The sequence below is a fragment of the Ambystoma mexicanum genome, chromosome 1p (assembly GCF_040938575.1).
Source record: "Ambystoma mexicanum isolate Mex_15411 chromosome 1p, UKY_AmexF1_1, whole genome shotgun sequence".
NCBI lineage: Eukaryota > Metazoa > Chordata > Amphibia > Caudata > Ambystomatidae > Ambystoma > Ambystoma mexicanum.
Window position 1 is genome coordinate 124,246,098 of NC_090921.1, and position 16,493 is coordinate 124,262,590.

A 16,493-nucleotide genomic window follows, 5' to 3' on the forward strand; every position below is an offset into this window, starting at 1 on the left:
TTTGCCTCGTCACACCGAACCAATTACACAGACTGAAGTCTGGTTTACTTAAGCAATAAGCTCAGAGCACTTCAGGTAATGCCCGGGGGCCCATAGTTACAGGCCCGAGCGAAGCAATGGCCTTAACAAAAGCCCCGGGGCATTACTTGAAGGGGTAATGCGCCCCTGCTTGGGGTGTATTGCTATTAGTACCTCAGCCTGTAAAAAGTAAGAAATATGGCTGCTAAGGAAGGGAGAACGTAGTCTGTTCTCCCTTTCCATGGCGGCCATTGGAATTAGTAAAAAAAAAGTAAACACAAAAAATGGCCACCATTGAATGAGAGAAGGGACTGCAAATAGTCCCTTCTCGCGTTCTATTGTGGCCATTAAAAAATACATAGAAAAAGGTAAACGAAAAAAATGGGCGCCATGGAAAAGAGAAAAGGGAATACATGTAGTCCCTTCTGCCTTTCCATGGCAGTGTGCAGCCGATCGGGAGGGGACGTGCCTGGGACAAAAGTGTACCCTGCACGTTCGCACCACATCAGGAATGGATTAAGGTAAGTGGGACGGGGTGAGGGAGTGAAAAATTAGTTAAAGGGGTGGGGGAGGCGGAGCCACTTAGCTCATTCCACAGCATGGGGAGGTGGCAGCCGCTCCCCTTAGGAAGCTCAGAGGGCAGGATTACCATCTAGTAATGCCTGCGTTCTGAGCGTCCCCATTGGCTGGGAGGCCGCACCACCCCCTCACCGGGTACTAATATGAAAAAACTAGTCATATCCTTGAAAGTTTTTTAAAAAAATATTCCTGTGTGGTGTTAGCCTGTCTGCTTTTATCTTATTAATGTTTATAAATCAAAATATCCTGTAAATAGATAGCATTTCAGAAAGTAACAGATAGGTAAAGGATTTATTATGTCTGGGTGAATAGCTTTTCGAGTTACGCGCTGGTCTCTGACAGAGGCACCAGTCTGCATTTGGCAAGTTCGAATCTCACAGCGTGGCTTTTCATTCTTCCCAGGTCGATAAATTGGCTAATAATAACACCTGTTTTAAAGTGCTTAGAACAGTGGTCGAAGTGTACGAAAAGAAGCAGTGGATCTATGTTCCCTGCTGGCCTGCACCCACTCCCCACAAACCCCGTCACCACACCTCCTCCCACGCACAATCCAAACCCCCAAACACTTGCACCTGCTGTTTAAGGGAACGTTCAGTGCAGTGCACTGAAAGTGCAAGCTGCAACGTCTTCCTACACTTTTATTTTAAAACAAAACCATTCCGGAACAGTTTCTTTTTAAAAATAAAAGTATCAGAGCTGTAAAACGTAATTTTAAAAAGTAGAGGAGCACCGCTCTCGACCGCTCCCGCTGACTTCGACCACTGGCTTAGAAGCAGGAGGAATCTGGCATGCAGCGCTATATAAGAACACAAATGATTACATAGACCATAATTGGCCACCACAATGAAGAGAAGGGAATAGTGGATGACAAAAACGACTGCTAATCTTTAGTGGAACCCTTGTCTATGTAATCCCCTCTATAGTGAGTGGGATATATGGGTTTCCGTGAGGCAGGAAGGAAGCAGGGACCACAAAGGACTAGGTGAGTACAAAAGGAGTGTTCTTGATTATGTTAGGGTTTACAGCTATAGGTGGTAGGCAGGAGAGCAAGGCATGTACGTGCATCCAGTATAAGCCCCGCCCTGAAGGTCACTCCCAGAATGCACAGATCCCTGGGTCCTGCGTTCCATTGGGCAACCCACGAGTGTAGCTCAGCACGCAGGATAGTACAGTTTCTTACCGTCTGAAATGCAGACATTCACTAGTTTGTAAACCATCTCGCATTTGGTATATTAAGTGCATGGGTTCCTCGGCTAAGCTCTTACATACATTCAAGTTCACAGATTCTCCCCTGCACTTACACGTTCTCAATGCCTCTGGGCCTAGTAAGATCACGGTTTTGTCCTCTCTTGTTTCCCCTCCCTTGCCTCGCCGCGCTCTGAATCACTGGTGTATGGGCGCGATACAAATAAAACATCATATCATAACTGCATTTATGTTTGTCAACGCCCCTTCACACTGCATGCAATTGAGGTTTTTTTTGTAGAATGAGAAATCAAGGCAAGACTCCGTCCGGTGTGTGGGGCCTTGCTGAGATGTATGGAGCAGATATCAAAGGACGGGTCACATCAAGGCAAGGCTCAGTTGGGTGTGTGGAGCCTTGCTGAGATGTATGGAGCAGATATCAAATAACGAGTCACATCAAGGCAAGGCTCAGTTGGGTGTGTGGAGCCTTGCTGAGATGTATGGAGCAGATATCAAATGACGAGCCACATCAAGGCAAGACTCCGCCCTTTGTGTGGAGCCTTGCTGAGATGTATGGAGCAGATATCAAATGACGAATCACATCAAAGCAAGGCTCCGCCCTGTGTGTGGAGCCTTGCTGAGATGTATGGAGCAGATATCAAATGACGAGTCACATCAAAGCAAGGGTCTGTCCAGTGTGTGGATCCTCGCTGAGGTTGTGTTACCATAAGTCAGATTGGCCTTTGCCAGCCATTCTATGCCACATTCCACCAGTGCCAAGGTGGCGATACACCTGTCGGGAAAATTTACTCTGGCAGAAATGTGTGTGGCTGAGACTTCAAAGTCCACATATGGGCCTTAACAATTGATGGGATTTGCGTGTGCCTACTGATTACGTAGGGGAATTACTGCTGGCCACAAAGACCACATATGGAAACTAAGGCACAATAACCATATACTCTAATGGCACGACAGACACATGGTTCGATTTCCAAACAAGTCTGGTTTATTTCAAAGTATTCTCAGTCGGCCGACTGGGTCCCTACGTCTCCCAACGTGTGTTCCCAGACCTTGTGAGACACAAGAGAGCGAGCAACACTCAGGCAACAATATATATACATGACATGCAATCTTTTGAAGGCAATTCAATCCGCCCATAAATGTATCGTTCAGGCTAGGGCTCAGTGTTTGACAATCATGAAAATTATGACACGTTATGACAAATCTCTATTCAGTCTAAATATAGTTATTCTAGCAATAGTAGCAGAGACCGCTTTCTGTTATGGGGAACATAGAGCTTTTAGTTCGGCAAGGAAATCATGTTCGTAGGAGAGAAACATTCCTTAGCACATTATCTATGTGTTTCGATTCTTGAACTAAGGGTCAGACAGTTCTGAAGCAGAAAATACCAGTCTCCGCGAAGGAGTACCGCTAAAAAAATATAATTCATGCTTTAACTGCCTTTTACTACAGCGTTTGCAAGACGGGCCGGCACCTGGTCTGCTGACTGGATGCGGCTTCTGCTCGCCTTCAAGGACTTCATGAGGGAGCAAAACAATGTATTTCTGTATCGTTCTACATTCCTGTCTGTGCTAGTCTTTCAGCATTCAGGCCGTGGCCTTGCACCGTGTGTGAGTTTGAAGCATAGAAAACATTTTGCAAAGCGTTTTGACAGAAAAGAAAAAAGCAAATGGCTGACATTTCAGAAAATGGACGCCCTCTGGTTACATTGATGATTCTGGGATTGCGATGTTTGTCACATGATGCTGTTGGTTTCTGGCCAACATACTATACATAATATCGGGTCGTTTCTGGTCTAACATTACGTAGGGGCACGCTGTTCCTTCGATAAATCGTTTGGCTGCTTAGAGTCCCTTATCCAAGACTTTTCAAAAGGCCTGATATTCAGTCCCAAACCTATCAGACTGGGGAGAGCGCCATCCTGGGGTGGAATCATTACTAGTCTACCACAATTTTTCTCTAGCCTGGATACCCTCAGCGGATTTATATGTGACCTGCAAGCACGTCCCTGCTTCATAAGAAGTGATACACATAAGCATTTATGTGACGCCCAGACCCTAGGGTATCACAGCGTTTGGTACAATTAACAGCGTTTAAAAGATACATTAGATACAGAGTTGTAGGCGTATTTGTCAAAAAGCCACGTTTTTACAAGCCTTTTGAAGGCAGAGTATGATTGTTCATTTCGGATGACGGCGGGGAGAGACTTCCAGAGAGTGGGTCCGGTCACACAAAAGCTGACGCCTCCTGCTCCTTTTTTCTTAAAGCGTGTTAGTGAGCAGTGAGATGCTGGAGCTTAATGGGCGCACTGGATGTTTCTGGGTAACGCTGCTGTTGAGGTACAGGGGAGCATCATTGTATATGCAACGGTGGGCAATAGAGTTTTAAAGTCAATACGAGGTTTAATGGGTTAACCAGTGGGTCTCCCTTCTGGTAGCAGAAATGTGGTCAGATCATTGTCAGCCCAAAGCGGCTTGCATGGCTTTGTTCTGCAAAAGTTCTACTTTGGCCATATATGGACCCGAGGTGCTCACACATAAAACGTTGAGCAGTAGTCCAGTTTCGTAAGGATAAGCGCAAGCGTGATGAGGTTGCTCGGTGGAAGGAATTGCCTGCTCAGAAAAATGTATCTGGACGTCTAGGCAGTGGCAGACGCTAAGGCATTTATGTGCCTGCTCATGTTTAGCTGAGCTTCAAGATGGACACCCAGCGTTTTGACCTGTTTCAGAACTGGCATGATGGAACCATCAATGCAGAAGGTGGTGTGCAAACTGTCAAGGTTTTTGGGCCGATGGGGGGAGCCAACAACCAGGTGCTCAGTTTTGTTATCGTTTAAGCAGAGGTTGTGAGTGGCCGTTCCGCTTGAAAAATAAAGAAAACGTTGTTCTCCTATCTGTAATATTCTGCTTCCGCCCGCATTCTTTGGCCGCAATGTTCCTCCTTCTGTACCGCCCATAGTGTCTAGCCTTCTGGTGTTATGTCTTTTTTTATTTTGCTCTGAGTGCTGCAAAGGATTATTTTCACCACTTTTTTCTTCAACAGCAAGAAAATTTGGAGTGTGGACAAAGAGATGCTGCACAGCTCGGACCAGGAAGACAGTAAGTAATGAAACTTTCTGAGGTTTTAATTAAAACACTTTCCAAGCAGCAATAAGATGGACAAGAATTAGAGTTACCATTTGTCACAATGTTTGAGGGACGCACCCTATTTTGTTTTACCAATGTCAGCATTTTTTCTGATATATCTTGATCATTGTTATGTCTCCTCCAATACCCGTCTCTAGCTAGTCCATGCTTGTCCCAACATATTGAAAAAAGTGGGCCCCGCTTCTCATTCACTTATGGTTGTGTCATCCCACAACAGCATGTGTTGTGGGTTTCCACCGTTACAAACATGGACTACAATCCCCATGGTACATTGGCTGTAAGAGAGAACAGTTCAGGGGTGTACTTCCCATTAGCTGAGCCTTCTGTCATTCACATGTTAGGATTCTCTCTAAATTCCTCCTGCCCATACTGTCATCTTTCTTAGGATGAGTAAATAGGCTGTCCATGTTTCAGTCTTTATAATTACCCATAACAATGGTGCTTCTTCAGGCTGTTTTTCAGGCACATTAACATGGGATTTTGAAATGGATCTAAAACCCCAGGATATAAGCAAGAAATGAATATAGAGACAGGGAGAGGAATTCAATGGAAAGTGGCGTAGAGCAAAGCAAAACCGAATAAAATCATTGACTGCACAATGGCTGGTCTGTGTGGTAAACACAGTTAGCATGATTCAACACGCCGAGGTGGTCCTTTGGCTCTCCAGATGTTTTGTACTACAACTAACCTAAGTCTCAACAATTCAACATTAGTTGGCAGTTTAAATACACTTTGAACAATTTCAAAACATTCCCAGGTACTTTATTACCATCCAGCCCCCCAAATAGTATTGGACAAACCCTCTTCAAAGAAATCCCATCTTTCCCCAATTCTTCCATTTTCATTGGTCAGGCTTGTCTTCATTATTATCTGCAGATCATATTCAAAACACACCTCTTCATGGGATTTGTTGGCGTAGGTCCTGATGTCAGTACATGGTTAAACATTGGTATAGAAAACCTAATTCATTGCTAGCAATAACTGGCCTAAGACCTTTAACTTTAAGTATGATTGCACATGGTCTCGCTGACATATTTTAGCAAATAGAGGAAGGTCTGCATAAACAGGATTTTCCTTGAACCATAGATTGCGATCTCAATTCCACAGACACCTGTCGCATCTAAAAGACCTTCTAAGTTATGCAGCTACATACAGCCTCTTATGCCCACGAAAAAAATACCCTGGCCTCGGGCCTCATGTTTATTATCAGTAAACAAATGACTAGCCCCCTCTATAGATTTAAAAACAAAGGACAAGATAACATCTGTTCCCTTGCAAGGACTGTAAACTTGACCCTGTTGTACGACCTTCCTACTAGGTAACTCATTCTCCTTTGCCTCAAGAATGTCGCTTCTATTTAGGATGCATGTGTAACAGCTAACCGTGGAAAGAAGCACCCCATTGTGTAGCTTTGTGTTTGTGTTGCATTTGCAGTTTTAATATTGTATCTTTCTATGTGTGCAAAGAGCTAATATGTATAAACTCCAAATGATTGTAACACTAAAAGTACCATATCCAATCCATAATTGACTCCACTTGATACATATGGATTAGCAACTTTGCCCTAGTTTTGCTGCCACCCCCATCATCAATATAGTGTGCGCATCATGAATTCCTCTTAATAAAAGGGACCATCCTTGGCCACCTCCACGCATTGGCTAGACTCAATGTTCCTTAGCCAGGTAGTTTCTCTCTGATTATCTCTGAACCTGGGTTGTCTTATTACCCCAAACACTGTGAATACGTCCCACCTCTATCTTAATGATCACTTTCCACCATTAGCCTTATGGTCTCTTCTCTATCTCTATGGCTGTAGCCATTTTCCATCCCTAACCGGTTGGTTCTGTTCGAATTATCAGTTCTATGAAGCTTACAGTCCTCTCTCTCTTTCTTCCAGGCATTTCTGAGACTGAGAGCCGCACATCTGTGAAACTTACTCGGTTTTGAGAGCAGCCGCGCCACATCTGTGCATGAGTCTGAAAGGAGGAAAGAAGGACCTCATCCCAGAAACCTGTCCTGATACTAAGCACTTGTACACTACCTCTGCTCCAGAGCACTATCCAGTCCCTGCCAGTGAGCACTGCTCTAGAGAATTCTGTGAATATTAACTCAGCCTCTGCCACAGAGCAGTCCAACTCAAACTCTGCCATGGAGTACTCCCACTCCAACCTCGTCCACAGAGCATTCACACTCAATCTCTGCTCCAGAAGGCAGCTGGACCCCTGCTGCTGAACACGCAGACTCACAATTTGCTGCTGGCCACCACTCAACCGCTCCTTCGGTGCAATATGACTCAACACCTGCTCCAGAGCACGCCCCCACCTCTGCTAGAGAGCCTCCAACTGAGCCCCTGCACCAGAGAACTCTGACTGAGCACCTGCTGCAAAGCACTCTGACTCAACTTTTGCCTCAGTGCACTCAGACTTACCCTCTGCTGTTGTACAGACCCACTCAGCCTCTGCCACAGAGCACCCATACTTAACACTCTGCTGCTGGCACTGCAGCTCAATCTCTGCTGCAGAGCACTCCAACTCAATCTCTGCTCCGGGACACAGCTAAATCTCTGCTGCTGAGCACTTTGATTTCACGAATGCTGCTGAGCACTACTCATTCTCTGCTTCTGAGCAGTCTGAATCAACACCCGCTCGAGAGCGCAACCTCACCTCTGCCACAGAGCACTCTGACTTAAACTGTGCCAGAGAATTCTGGCAGAGCCTCTGCTGCAAAGCACTCCGACTCGCCTTTTGCAAAACACTCTCGCTCAACTTCTGCTGCTGTGCATTCCAGCTGAGCTTCTGCCACAAGGCCCTCATGCTCAATCTCTGCTCCAGAATACTGCATTTCCTCTGCTGCTGAGCACCTAGACTCAACATTTGCTGCTGAGCACTACTCAATCTCTGCTCTTCTAAGCAACCTGACTCAGAAGCAATAGTCAACATATGGTGCTGAGCACTTTGTCTCACCCTCTGCTTCAGGGCACTCTGACCCAACCCCTGCTGCTGAGCAGTCCAGCTCAACCCTCACTTCTGTGGACTTGGACTCAAGCTCTGCTGCAGAGCACTCCAACACAAGCAAAGAGCAACAACTCCACCTCTGCTGCAAAGAGGTACGACTCCACCTCTGCAGCAAAGAGCTACGACTCAACCTTTGCTACAAAGAGCTACGACTCAATCTGAGCTGCAAAGAGCTATGACTTAACCTCTGCTGCAAAGATCTACGACTCATCCTCTGCTGCAAAGAGCTATGACTTAACTTATGCTGCAAAGAGCTACGACTCAACCTTTGCTGCAAAGAGCTACGACTTAACCTCTGCTTCCACGAGCTATGAATCAACCTGTGCTATAAAGAGCTAGGACTCAATCTGAGCTGCAAAGAGCTACGACTCAACCTGTGGTTCAACGAGCTATAACTCAACCTGTGCTATAAAGAGCTATAACTCAGCCTGTGCTATAAAGATCTGACTCAACCTGTGCTTCAATGAGCTATGACTCAACCAGAGCTGCAAAGAACTACGACTCAACCCCTGCTGCAAAGAACTACGACTCAACATATGCTGCAAAGGGTTACGACTCAACCGCTGCTGCAAAGAAGTACGACCATTCAATATTTGTCACTGAGCACACAAGCACAGTACATGGGACTCTCAACACGGGTAACCGATCATCATGATAGCAGACCTCCACACACTATTCAAAGCACTTCACATACAGCGCTCTGTTTAAGACTGGTAGCTCTCCAGCGTGCAACCAAAGGAATAGCTCTGCTGTGCAATGCCCAGGCCCAGAGGATCTGCACCTCCAGGGATGGTTGTACTTTTCAGTGCCTACGCCTTTAAGATCCGTGTAACCTGTGGGCTGTCTCTGCTGCTAGAGACTCTATGGTCTGCGTCACCTGAGGATAGCTCTGCTGTCTCAGGCCTGATCTGTTTAAACTGAGGAATATCACTGCTGCCTGAGCCTTTCAGAGAAAGAACAAGAACCCGAACATACTTTAGGAGACATAAGGACACAGCGCAACCTTCACAAACTCTAATCAAAGCACTTTATGACCTACACAAGTGGGCCTGACTTACCTGGCCCCTTCCCAGTCCTGCAATGGCCTTTTTCAATAATCTACCGGTTTTTCTACAGGCCATTAGGGCACGTGTAAGTGAATAAATGCTGTGCTCCGCGGAACACATGTAAGCCAATCGACAAAACTCCATTAACTTATTCAAACTGATGGTGAGGGTTTAGGGACTTGAAGGTTAGTGCGATCCACCCCAAAATCTGATCCAGAAGGCTAGCTGCGTTGTGGTCACAGAATGGTATACCCTCAACTACCCCAATCTGAAGTTTAAGACGACAATTTAGTGTGCCGCTAATCGCGCTCAGCCTGTTGAATTGTGCAGTTCTGTTAGCATTGTTCATAAATCATTCACTAATCACCTAGGTTGTCCTCAAGGCTCTGCTGCTTTGGTATCTCAATCTGCGAAGTCAGTCACATATAAATAAAGGCGCGCTCCTCCCGTAAGTTCCAATGCTATCGTCTGTTCCCCGGGGGGATTCCAGAAGTGTTCCTCAGGACGACCTCTAGGTCGAAACACGTGTCGGCCGTCAGTTAAATGAAAGGAATCTGACCTGCTCTACGGCGATTAGTGAATGATTGGTAATAAGTGCTAACAGAACTGCACAATTCAACAGGCTGAGCGCGATTAGCGGCACAGCAAATTGTCTTAAACTCCATTAACTTATAGTTGCTTTATATGTGACGCAAGGGTTGCGTAAGATTGTAATTACTGCATAATTGCTTGTAAATTGAAAAATCTGTCAATGCACTTTAATTAAACAATGTGTTTATTTAAATAAACTGGCCCTCTGTTTCATCCTGTACAATCTAGAAACTATGATCTATGCTAAGCGCCCCCGCTTCTGCCTCATATCATGTGGTACCTTCAACTATCTCTAGTCTTTCAGAAGCAGCTCTTGCTAACACGTGTCAAACATGATACAGGGTCACCTTAGGATTTATAGAGCACTATGAACCCTGAGGCATCTGAGCGCTGCTTAATATTACCCACAGTGGGTGGTGCTCATTTATCGACCTCGGAAGGATGACGGCTGCGTTTGGCCCTGCTGGGTTGCGATCCGGCGTCGGCAGGTTCTGCCCGAAGATGAAAATGAGCACTCTACTCGCTGTGCTATCTGACCGCCTAGGTATGTTTCTGCTTGAAAGCCTGTACCATCATCTGTTGTCATTTGCTAGCTGTCCTGTAGCCTAACTGAGAGGGCTGTTGAGAAGAAGATTGGTGGGTCAGAGCCCAATGTCTTGTTTTTAAAGTATCCACATCACAGAAATTCCTGCAAAGTCAATCATCACCAGACTGGATGAAAAGTAAGTCTTGGTATGTGTTTAGTGGCGGGCCGCACACTGATGAAAGCATATTTTCCAAATCATATATTGAATGATGGGGAGCTCTTGAAACAATCCATTTCGTGATCGGGTGCAACAGTGCGCGGGAGCATGATTGGTTTGTGAGCGGAGAAATGAGCCAGGGCTGATGATAATGAGATTTTGACTTTATTCGGACTGAGTTTCACATAGTTTGGGACAGTCATAAATGGCTGGCTCCAATGGAGTTTGTCTGGTATTATGAATAGGACATGGCTCAAACATGAGCCAGACACAATTCTTATGGTCTCTTTGGGTTATTTTATCTGGGGATTCCTTAAATTTAGATGGACGACATTTTAAATGCGCTGAGAAATTTGAGGGTGAGACATATTCAGGATAGCTTCTCGTTGCCGTCTCGTCTCAGCAAGTCACAAGAAAGAAAGATCTTCTTTCCAGATCCATCCAATACAAGTCAAAGGATGATTCCAGAATGACATGGCTTCAAGAGTCAGGACCTCCTCCCCTGCCAATCCTTGTGGGGTTTTAGTCGTTCACTGCTTGGGGTGTTCTTTTCCCAAAGATCCGAAAGTTAATGTATTCTTTTCTTTCATCTGTTTTCTGTATCACTGCAGCCCTCTACCAGCACTTGACACCTGATGTCTGCACTTACCCTTGCACTTGCCACCACCTTGCACCTGCCACCAGCTGGGCGCACTTTTTATTTATTGTCTTTATTTATTTATTTTACTGTTATCCTATGTACTGCACTGCCCCTCCCTGTAATACCCTGCACTTTTGACTCCCCCCAGCCCCTGCACTTCCACGATAAGATCGTTGTCTCCGTCTTTCCCCCTCCCTTGCCTCGTCACGTCTTGAAACACTTTTGTATAGGCGAGTTACAAATGCCATATCACATCATCGTGTGGAGAGCGTTCGATTCCAGGAGTCAGTTGCTGTCCACGTCGAGGATCTGGGCAATGATGGGGATGAGGCTAGAGGTCATTAAGCTTACTCCCCAAGATATCCTGCTTGTTGCTAGCTGCTTGACTGAGGTGGCGAGGAATTATTCTAGCCGTGATATGGGGAACACCCGCATCCCCCTTCTGGATACTTGTATCTCTGTAACAATCTTGCTCGTAGGGAACCCTCCTCTATTCACTTGTACCTCCAGGACTACACCATCCTCTACTCTGAGCTCATGGTGTCCCCTAGTCACTTGGCCATGTGCTTGCACCTCCACCCAACCCCACATTAGTCAAGCCGGTGATTGACAAGACTCTGCCACCATGTCTCAGTCTTCGCAGGACCGACACTCTCATTGCCAGCTAGCTCATTATTTTGATCACCCTTTGGTCTATCACTTGCCACTCTTGTTCTCTCATCACCCATTCTTGGGCTCACGCTGCCTCCACTGCTTCTTTCTCTTCTTCCTCCTGTTTTCTCACTGCCTAATCTGGCTGTGCCACCATCTCTCCCTGTCCTATTACGGCGTTATCTTGTTGTATCACCACCTCTCATTTTTTCACTTTCTCCTCTTGTTCTCTTGCCGCCTCCTCTGCTCTCTACGGCTCCTCCTGTTCCTTTACCACCACCGGCTCCATCACTTCTTGTTCTGTCACCACGTCCTCTTGATGAAATACCACTACCTCCTGTTCTCACTCTGCCTCCTGAAATTGGTTCACTTCCTCATCCTGATCATTCACCAGCTTCTCTAGTTAACTCAATCACTCTTTCTGTTGGTTTACCACCTTCTCCTTTTGGCTCCCTACCTCTGACTATGCTTTCACCGCCTCGCCCTGTTCTCTATTCCCTCCTCCTGGTTTCTCACCACTTCCTCCTGATGCTTGTCCACTTCCTCCTGATGCTTGTCCATTTCCTCCTGATGCTTGTACACTTCCTCCTGATGCTTGTCCACTTCCTCCTGATGCTTGTCCACTTCCACCTGATGCTTGTCCACTTCCTCCTGATGCTTGTCCATTTTCTCATGATGCTTGTCCATTTTCTCATGATGCTTGTCCACTTTCTCCTGATGCTTGTCCACTTCCTCCTGATGCTTGTCCACTTCCTCCTGATGCTTGTCCATTTTCTCATGATGCTTGTCCACTTCCTCCTGATGCTTGTCCACTTCCTCCTGATGCTTGTCCATTTTCTCATGATGCTTGTCCATTTTCTCATGATGCTTGTCCACTTTCTCCTTATGCTTGTCCACCTCCTCCTGATGCTTGTCCACCTCCCCCTGATGCTTGTCCACCTCCCCCTGATGCTTGTCCACTTCCTCCTGATGCTTCTCCACCTCCTCCTGATGTGTCTCCACCTCCCCACCACTCCGTTGCCACATCCACCATCCTCTGTTGTTTCCAACCTCCTCCTTCTGCTCTCTATTACCTCCTTCCCTCTCTTCCAGACCACTGTGTCCTCCTGACTTCCAAGCTTTCCTCGGCTCCTCTCAAGCCTTGGCCAAATCTGACTCCTCCTCTCTGCTCCTCTCTCCTCCCACAGGCTTTTTACCAGACCTCTGCATTCCCAGTCTGCCAGATTCCTCTGAACACCCCTAACCTCTATACAAGGCGCTTGCTCCGCACCCGGACACTGACCTCGACTCCCTCTTCCCAAGTGAATGTGATTTTGTGTGCGTTTCAGGGATTGGTTCATTTGACTGCATGCGTGCTGTCTATGTCATTTCAGCAAACCTGCCCACCCAGCCCTGGATCCGCAGCTCGAGTCGGTACTTCAGCCACCCTGCTTGCGTGGGATAGAGGAGTTTGTTTCCATTTAGGATAGATTACATGTTTCCTGTGGCAGGCAGCCTGTTGGAGGATGGAAATACCCTTCTGACCTGTGGTAATTATGGGAGGCCGGATATTGGTCTGGGGTTTCCCAATTCTTTGGAGTCATGTGAGGTTTTTATAAGCAAAGGAGTGATGATGGCATCATGACAAGAACCTCATGTCCTCTCTGGTAGTGTCTCCTCCCATTTTAAAGTGGTTAAGCACGGTGCTAGCTGAGGCTTTGTAGAAAGTTGGCAGGCAGAAGTCATTTTGGGAGCCTCTTGTTAGGCAGAATTGCATGCAGTACCCTCTGGGACCACCACATACAAGTAGGACTATAGGTGTAAGCAAAACCAACCTTTGGTAGAAGTCTGTACTACACAGTTTTTTGGAGCGAGCTGAGCAGCCAGGCTTATCTCAAGAGGGAATGTGAGCAGTACAAGGATGTTACACAGAGGTCTTACAATCATAGTGGTTCAAGTAGACACTTACACTCAAGGTTTCTTGGTAAAACACTCATTATAGTTTATTTCACAGTCATTTAGAAAACATTCACTAGAAGGAGACAACTTAATATCATACACAAACACACTTCAATACCAAACCAATAGGTTTCTGAGTAAAGTAGGCTCCCCTGAAATAGGAGCAAAATGGCATTTCAGTCACTTTAAATAGGAGTACAAAGGCACAACTTAACAAAATAGATCACAAATACTTTCCTAGGCAGTACAAATAGGTTTAGTTCACTAGAGGACTCACTCGATTCAGTTCAATAGGCCAAGGCCAAAGTCAATGGGCTAGTGTCTTGACTGCAAGCGTTCTGTCTATGTCATTTCAGCAGACCTGCCCACCCAGACCTGGATCCGCAGTCCGAGTCGGTACTTCAGCCACCCTGCTTGCGTGGGATACAGAAGTTTGTTTCCATTTAGGATAGATTACATGTTTCCTGTGGCAGGCAGCCTGTTGGAGGATGGAAATACCCTTCTGGCCTGTGGTAATTATGGGAGGCTGGATATTGGTCTGGGGTTTCCCAATTCTTTGGAGTCATGTGAGGTTTTTTAAGCAAAGGAGTGATGATGGCATCATGACAAGAACCTCATGTCCTCTCTGGTTGTGTCTCCTCCCATTTTAAAGAGGTTAAGCACGGTGCTAGCTGAGGCTTTGTAGAAAGTTGGCAGGCAGAAGTCATTTTGGAAGCCTCTTGTTAGGCAGAGTTGCATGCAGTACCCTCTGGGACCACCACATACAAGTAGCACTATAGTGTAAGCAAAACCAACCTTTGGTATAAGTCTGTACTACACAGTTTTTGGTAGCGAGCTGAGCAGCCAGGCTTATCTCAAGAGGGAATGTGAGCAGTACAAGGATGTTACACAGAGGTCTTACAATCATAGTGGTTCAAGTAGACACTTACACTCAAGGTTTCTTGGTAAAACACTCATTATAGTTTATTTCACAGTCATTTAGAAAACATTCACTAGAAGGAGACAACTTAATATCATACACAAACACACTTCAATACCAAACCAATAGGCTTCTGAGTAAAGTAGGCTCCCCCGAAATAGGAGCAAAATGGCATTTCAGTCACTTTAAATAGGAGTACAAAGGCACAAGTTTATAAAATAGATCACAAATACTTTCTTAGGCAGTGCAACTAGGTTTAGTTCACTAGAGGACTCGATTCAGTTCAATAGGCCTAGGCCAAAGTCAATGGGCTAGTGTCTTGGATAGGAAAGAGCAGTTCTTGTAGTAAACGGTAAAGTCTTTGCAAAAGTTCTCAGAAGTAGTTTGTATGAAAAAGAATCATTTGTTGGGTCACAGGAATTTTTAGGCCTGTAAGTTGGGAAAGTTTCACAAACTTTCACTGCGAGAGGTAAGTTCTCTCAATCGGGTTGGCACAGTACCTTAATATGAAGAAAAGATGCAGCTGAAGACGTTGGTTCCTAGCAGTTCCTGCAGATCTCACCGTTCCTGAACCCCAGTCGTGGGGACAATGGGGAGGATGTCGGGGGGACTCCTACACTGCACGGGGACTGTCAAACAAGCTGGCAAATGGAAGATCTTTGGTTCGAGAAGTTGTAGTCAAGCACACAAGCTGGTGTCCTTCCCCCTGGTTAAACCTATCCAGCTCCAAGAATGGTATCCAGGTGGCTACTGCATTGATTGGTCCCACCAACTCAAAGGAAGAAGTCATCATTGAAGGGGCTTCTCTGTTGAGAGGAACTTGGCAATTCGGACCTGCAGCAAACCAACGATCCAGGAGTTGCATCAGCCGTCCTCTTCCAGCTCGTCTTCGGTTCTTTTGTTCCAGTGGCCGACTCTGCCTTTCAGTCCAAGAGACTCGCCTTTTAAAAATGTTCTCCCTTTCATTCCAGCCTAGCTGTCTCTCCCCCAGCAGGTGGCTGTCCTTGCCGGACAGTCAGCCAGCCAATCACGCCAGACTGCATTTGGGTCTCCTAGGAGACTAAGCACAGAGAGTTTTGGGCACCTCCCTCACTTCCTGCCCACCCCAGACACTCAGGCGCCAGAGGCAGTCTTCAGTCCTAAAGCCTGCAAAGGCGTAAAAACAAAGAGACCAAACCGGGTTTGGCGCGCAGAGACAAACTCTAGAAGGACCTTTCCAGAAAGAAATGGCGAAAAAAGAAGAGCGGGCCTTGTTTAAACAAAGGGGCTTAAGGCGCCTTCTTGAAAAACATGGCTCCTGTGATTTTTAGCTACCGGTGTTTGTGGTCCGGAAAAATCATGGTAGTTTGTTGTAAAACCACTGCCAGCAGCTATTTCGATAGAAAAGGGTAGCATTTGACTGCTACATGAGTTTCTAGACACTGGGGATACTAGGTAACCCCTCCTGCACTCTATAGGAAGATAGTGTGTGCTGGGTATAGGAATTTAAAAAGACTAGTAAAGTCAATTTAACCTTACATTCTCTGGGAAACAGTAGTTTATCCCAGAGAAGGTATTTAAACCGTTTGGAAGTCTAAAAGACATCCCTGTGTCACTGCACTGAAGGGGCTATGTAGCACACATGAAAAGATGATACCTATGGAGTTATCTAAAACTCCATAATCAAATAATACAAGATTAAAACACACATCAAAATACATGAAAGAGTGAGAAAAAAGGCTCACACTCTTTCCAGATAAAGTCCTCAAAATCCAGCTAAGTTGCTGGGGGTCTCTAAGGTGAAGGGAATTAGCACATTTATGAGAATTCTCCCTAACACTCGTCCCACACAGATTAAGGGACAGGAGGATTTAATTCACCCTTGGATGAATCTCCTTACTCCAGTCGGTCAAACATTCTGGAGAGACCATCAGCATTTTGGTGATTAACCATCCTTTGGAATGTTGCAGTTGCATTCTTCAATCCTGCCCTGTATGCAATGGTAAAATCAAACCACTGTAAG

At 45.9% G+C, this 16,493-nt stretch overlaps 1 protein-coding gene across 1 annotated transcript in view; it reads left to right on the forward strand.

The window, feature by feature from the left end:
* The window catches only part of LOC138457973 (IgGFc-binding protein-like), a 344,303-nt gene extending 334,701 nt beyond the window's left edge, over window positions 1-9,602 (forward strand). Inside the window, exons 99-100 of the mRNA XM_069607205.1 lie at window positions 4,846-4,901; window positions 6,847-9,602. Coding sequence (XP_069463306.1) covers window positions 4,846-4,901; window positions 6,847-6,896 — 106 coding nt within the window. The 3' untranslated portion in view covers window positions 6,897-9,602. The remainder of the gene's footprint in view (window positions 1-4,845; window positions 4,902-6,846) is intronic.
* The last annotated feature ends 6,891 nt before the right edge of the window (window positions 9,603-16,493 follow it).